At 31.9% G+C, this 6,045-nt stretch overlaps 1 protein-coding gene across 1 annotated transcript; it reads left to right on the top strand.

Moving 5' to 3' along the window:
- The first annotated feature begins 252 nt into the window (after positions 1 to 252).
- Positions 253 to 4,500, top strand: LOC129455424 (nuclear GTPase SLIP-GC-like). The gene is made up of 9 exons (XM_073858738.1): positions 253 to 349; positions 435 to 571; positions 670 to 837; positions 918 to 1,081; positions 1,603 to 1,711; positions 2,006 to 2,114; positions 2,411 to 2,544; positions 2,686 to 2,770; positions 3,018 to 4,500. The coding sequence occupies exons 1-9, from the start codon at positions 253 to 255 to the stop codon at positions 3,071 to 3,073; spliced, it is 1,059 nt and encodes a 352-aa protein (XP_073714839.1). The 3' UTR covers positions 3,074 to 4,500.
- The last annotated feature ends 1,545 nt before the right edge of the window (positions 4,501 to 6,045 follow it).

Raw genomic sequence — 6,045 nt, 5'->3', positions numbered from 1 at the left:
TGGATTACATGACCATGCTCCTTCCGAACTTAGCTAAATAAACTTCATTTGATCTTACAGCTGTTTTATGGGATGTGGAACAGTTTGTGTGTTACCTGGATTTTTGTTCGTCATGTTTTGGAAGGAGAAGAATGTGTTTTTGACATTTTTGTTTGGATTTGTCCTGGGATATTGAAAGAATTTGTGTGTACGTTTTAGAAGTACTTATAGTTTTAAATAAATGATATAATTTGTATTTTATAAATATTTTACATGCAGGAATCAAAGGAAAGATTCATCACTGAGGTTTTTACTGTAAGCTCCACAGCATACTTTGATGAAAAATCCCACCTGAAGCCTTCTGATACGGGTAAAGTATCATTCATTGATAAGTATGCTGTTTTATCTTTATTCTGAAATATTTTCAGTAATGAAAGTTTTTAAATGGTCTGTAGAGATACCAAACCTGAGGGAACTCCTCAAGAGTCTTAACAAAAGCATGGAAAAAAAACTGACCACAGAATATGTCAATGAAGCAAAGGGAGTTTTGTCCTTGATCCAAAGTGTCCAGCTAGGTACAGATGAAAACAAGGTATGAGTTACAATTGCTGGTATAGATATGCAGATGTCTTTACAAAGCTATAGTAGGTTTGGTAATTCACATTCATTGTATTGTTGTGTTTAAACGAGACAAAAGCCAGAGTCCTCGAAGATCTGCAGAGTAGCCTAAAGAAGGAACTGAAGACACTGGATGATCGTCTAAATTCCCTTTGTTGTAATTTGGAGGAATGTCTCTCAAGGGGTGTAGAGAAATCAGAGAAGTTGTGTGTCAAGACCACACATGATATGTTAGCATCTGTAAGTATGACTTAATTGTGGCAGTTGTGCTTTTGTCAAGTGTTCTGCTTTTTAACTGCAGTCATGTTTTTTTTGTTCAGGTTCGTCCAAAAACTAACAAAGGATTCCACAAAATTTATCGAGCTATCTGTGAGAGAGAAGGGTGCTACTGGCCAAGAAAATGGAATGAACCTATAGATTTAAACAAGTTTTTGACCAAACACATGTATGACAACATTAATCAAGAGTTTGATTTGATGTTTCCGTAAGTTTTTCTTGTTCATATCATATGCAGTAGTTAAGAAATTATCAATACTGTTAACCAATGATGGCTCAACAATTTGTCTTAATACCCAAAACATGACTTTTATTTATTGTGACTGTTTGTGAAGTTTCGCAGGTCTAAGTTAAATGTTCTGACTATTAGTGGCATTTTCTTTTAAAAATAATATAATTTTCCTAAATAGTTAACGCTGAGGCAGCATGTAAGTAAATGCATCATAGACATCAGTTACTGTACAATTAAATATTTTTATTAAAAATGTTTTGAAAACATTAAAGAAATTTGGTTGTCTTGTGGAGTAGACAACACAAAAAATCAAATAACAAAGAATAAAAAAAAAAACATATAAAGTTTGAAAACATTGGCTGTATTAGCCCTTGATGCACAAATGCCTTAAAAAAGGAAAATGTTTTAGACTGAACTGTCCTGAATAGACAATGTTATGAGCTTATTTGAAATGTTTTTATTCAGATTCGACTTTTGTTTTATTTTCTTGATTCCAGTGTTGATGATAATGACAAGACAGAGAAATCTGTGCAAGCACAGGTTGACAAGTTTAACGTCAGCCAACGTGTCTTAGTATCGTCAATTGAAATCTTCATCAAAACTCAGGTGAGTTCAGCTGTCCAGTGCAATTTTCTTTGTCTAAAAATCTGAACAATATGTACCTCTTATAAATTTATCTTATTCTTTCCCTGCCAATGATGAGTTTTTAGGGCAAACCATATTCCGCTATTATCCACTAGGTGGCGCTCTTACTCAACTTATAAAACACAAACTTTAGTGAAAATCATAAAAAATGCTGGAGCTGGCTGGCAACTTTTTTCAAAATTGCTGGCAGGGAAAGACCTAATAACTCTTTTATTTGGATTGTTCAAACATGACGACATTGGATCCTCTAAATAGGAAACTAAACTGAGAGCATCACTCGCCAGAGACATCATAAAAAAGAAGAAGAAAATATACTCATCAATCAAAACAACAATTCAGCAGAAAATGGCTCCTGGCTACAAGAGTAAACCACCACATAAACACAAACTGCTTTTATAAATTGTTCATATGCTTGTTTTAAGATCATTATTTTAGTTCTTAACTCTCTTTAATATATTTCTCCCAGTTATATCTTTATTCATTCATTATTGTATTTCTCACATTTTCCAATTAACACATTTTATGTTAGATGTTTAATTCAATTAAAGTGCAAGTAAACCTGGATGATACAAGTAAATTTTTATTGTGTTATTTAGTGTGAATGTCCTGATGTTTATCTGTGTGAAAAGATGAACTAATTTTAAATGTTGCTTACTACAGGAGCTGCAGAAGAGAGAGGAGATGGATGTATGGAGAGGATGGAGGGCATAATAACAGAAACGATTGAGCAGTTAAAATATCATATGTTCAGTGAGGCAAAATCGGAAGCACTTAAGATGTTTAATGACTTGAAGGTATTTTTTTGCACTCATGGATTGGAGTCACAAATACTAGTTGAAGAGTTTGTAGCATATTATTTAAATTAATATTTGTGATCATATAAACTCCTTTAAATGTACTTGTGTATTAACTTCCTAACTATTTTCTACACACAGCTGTATATAATAAAGACCCTTGAATCAGAGCTAATGAAATCAGTGGAGCGTTTCCTTTCCCAAACCAGCAACATCTCCCTGATGGGTACGAGACACTTTTAACATGTTAAATCAAAAAAGTAATGATAAAATATATTTAAATAAATTATCTTATGTAAAGTCAGTACTTTACATAAGATAATTTATTAAAATAGATTTTCTTATAAATTGTTTTTTTTATTATTATAAATCTTTTAAAATCTGATATTTTTTTAGCTAAAATTCATTACGTTCAGCTAACATGCAGTGATATATAACATCAATGAGCATTATATGTAATGTGTTTTTTCTAGATGTCTCCAGAGAGATTGAAGAGCTGGAAAGATTATCACAGCAACTTTCTGACTGAGGTCAAGCAGAAATGCTCAGCTATTTATGGCCATATAGATGGTTTCATCAGCAACAACATAAACAAACGTCTTTCTTAACTTCTGGTAGTCTCTAGAGTAGATTATTTCTGATAACAGGCAAAAAAACCCCCAGTTAATTACATTCAAATCATAGCTAATAGTGTATAACCTACTATAGTACACTGAGCGTTATTGTGTAAAATTAATGTGTCTCATAAAAAAGAATTGAACGTTGTCTTAATTGTTATATTCAATATTTGCCTTTTACACTGTAAAACATTTCAAGCTGGTTAAACGTAGCAACAAAAGTTCATATGCTGCCTTAAAAATGTGATAAATATACTTGAAGATATGCTTTGTTTCAACTCACAAGTAGTTAATAAGACAATGTGTAACTTTACTTTTAACTTTTTGGAAACTTACAAACATGAGTTCAATAGCAAAAACTTTCATGATTATTTGAATTAAATAGAGTAAGTACACATAACTTAATGAGGCTTTCATGTTTTACAGTGTAGCTAGGATATTAACAATGTTTTAAAGTGATAGTTCACCCCAAAAAAAAAAGATTTCTTCAAGATTTCTTTAAAAGGTTTTTGTTTCATTTTTTGCATATTGCTTGCAGGTATTTTTCATTTTCTTGAATTGTATCTTTTGAATAAGACTTGTATTTTGCATAGTTTCATATTTGTTCAAATTTTGTTTTTGGTTGATTAGCTTTCATTACATTTTTTATTATTATTATTATATCGTTGGTGTAGTATGCCATGCGATCTGTAATGACCAGGAGGTTTAAATGGTGTTCCCCAGGAGTTTAATTGACAGGCGACCTGACCCATCCTGTCACTTTCACATCCTAAATTTGTACTTGGATGCATACTGCAGATCTTCTGTCTGCTTTTATCTGAAATGTCATTTCCCCCAGTAATGAATATTTCACGATAATCATTTCTAGTTCGGTCAGTGGGAGTGCTTTGCTGATGTCGGACATAACAAAAGGGGGCGGGTCTTTGCGAAGGGTCAATTGTCTGATGATGAGCCGGTGTGCTTGAATCATCACACATCAAGCAAAGTCTTTTTAATAGATTTTTGATGTTTGAAGCTGTGGGGTGCCGACTTTACATTTAGGCTTCTGTACGGTTCAAATTTGTATGTTATGTTTAGGGGTTTTAAAGTCATTTTGATGTGTTTTTAATAGATTTTAGTAGTAAGCTATTCTAGGGTATTAAGTGTATATGGGCAGGGTGCATTTTAAAAATTAGTAGAAGGCAAATAAGCAAAATGAACTGTCTATTTTTGTGTTGTTTCAGAATGTGTTTTTGTTGTTTGGTGTGAACTTTTTGGTATATTAACCTTTGATTTTGCATATATGCAGATTAGCCTCTTTTTGTGCCTCTAGTTGTAGCAATGTCCAAGAATATTAATAAACTAGTTTCTCCATAAACTGTGTACAATATGATGATTTTACAGTGTTTTACAGTGCATCATGTTCCCACTTTACATTAGGAATGATCCTATTTGCATCCACATATGTCTTTTGGCCAATTTAATTTTACAATGGACTTACTACATTTATAATAAATATGTTAAAGTTCATAATACATTTTTTTGTGTCTAATTTTAAAGATTTTTAACATGTTTTATATAATTTTCAATTTTCAAATGAAGCAAATGACACTAATCAATACAAAACTAATGAGCTAGAAAAATAAAGCTTTAAAATAAAATATGAAACTCAACACAAATATATACTATAAAGAATGTTTAGTTGTTTAAACTCAAACATTATAGATTGCATTATAGATTGCATTATAGCCAATGGTTGGGTTTGTACATATTTGTCGCAACGTTGAATGTATTAAAAAAGACAAATGAAGATAAAAAAACAAAAGCTTTCAAAGCACAACTGCAAAAAATACATGCAAAACATATGCAAACTGTAATATACACAAGTGTCTACTGTACTTTTACTTAAGCAGAAACACAGTGAAAGCACAGGAGGTGAATGTATAAAGTGTTGAGGACAATTTTGTCATCTAAAACACAAATTTGCTCAAGGGCAGACATGACTTGCTGTTTCTTGTCTTGCAATTCTCAAAAGACAAATTTTAATTTACAGAACCATGTATTTATATCACATGTATTTTACACGATTGCACATCAAGTTGATCTACAAACAGAATTGAGTGCAACTTCTTCCAACCTGCTTTACAACAGCTGATCTAATGTCAGAAAATAAACCTCAGAATCCAGAATGCTTGGCAGCTGAATAAAGTTAAGAAAGTTGCAAACTTGATTTAGCGGGAGGAAGGGAATAACAATATTTAAAACACTATTGCCTGATTTAGCTCAAAGGAACTAATAAGTATAATTAACTGGATTAACTATACAAACTGATAAGGTTTTACTGGATTTAGCATAATTAATAATAACAATTAATTAATGCATTCGTCCAGCGAATATACTCATAATTGTACATTAATTTCTAAGAACATTAAATTCTGTGGCCTTTAGAAAATAAACGTCTTACTGCTATACAGTACTATATTCAGCATGCAACTAGAACCAAGCAGATTAAGTGACATTGATTTGCTGAGCATTGTTCACAAAACAATTCAATCGGTTTATTAAACTAACGTTACACTACAAAAAACACACAATACTAACTACACAAAAGTCTTGTCGCTTGTGTACAAACTGACCTGAAGTGCTGCTAAAATATATTTCTAATATAGATTTGTTTTCAAGAAATGGCTCATTTTAATCCCAACAGCTTTTGTAATAATGTTTCAGTGCAAAACAAAACTGTCAAAAAGTATTTTAATATTCACAGCTTGGTAAAGCCCATTGAGTGAATTTTTGAAAAGACATAAGTGTTGTCGCCGTGTCATATGAGCTTCATCTGTGACTAATAATGGATCAATTAGGTCTCAGGTGTGTATAAAAAGAACCCCAGTTCACTAGACCTTCA

The sequence above is a fragment of the Misgurnus anguillicaudatus genome, chromosome 20 (genome assembly GCF_027580225.2).
Source record: "Misgurnus anguillicaudatus chromosome 20, ASM2758022v2, whole genome shotgun sequence".
In the NCBI taxonomy this organism is placed as follows: Eukaryota; Metazoa; Chordata; class Actinopteri; order Cypriniformes; family Cobitidae; genus Misgurnus; species Misgurnus anguillicaudatus.
This window is presented reverse-complemented; position numbering and strand designations above follow the sequence as displayed.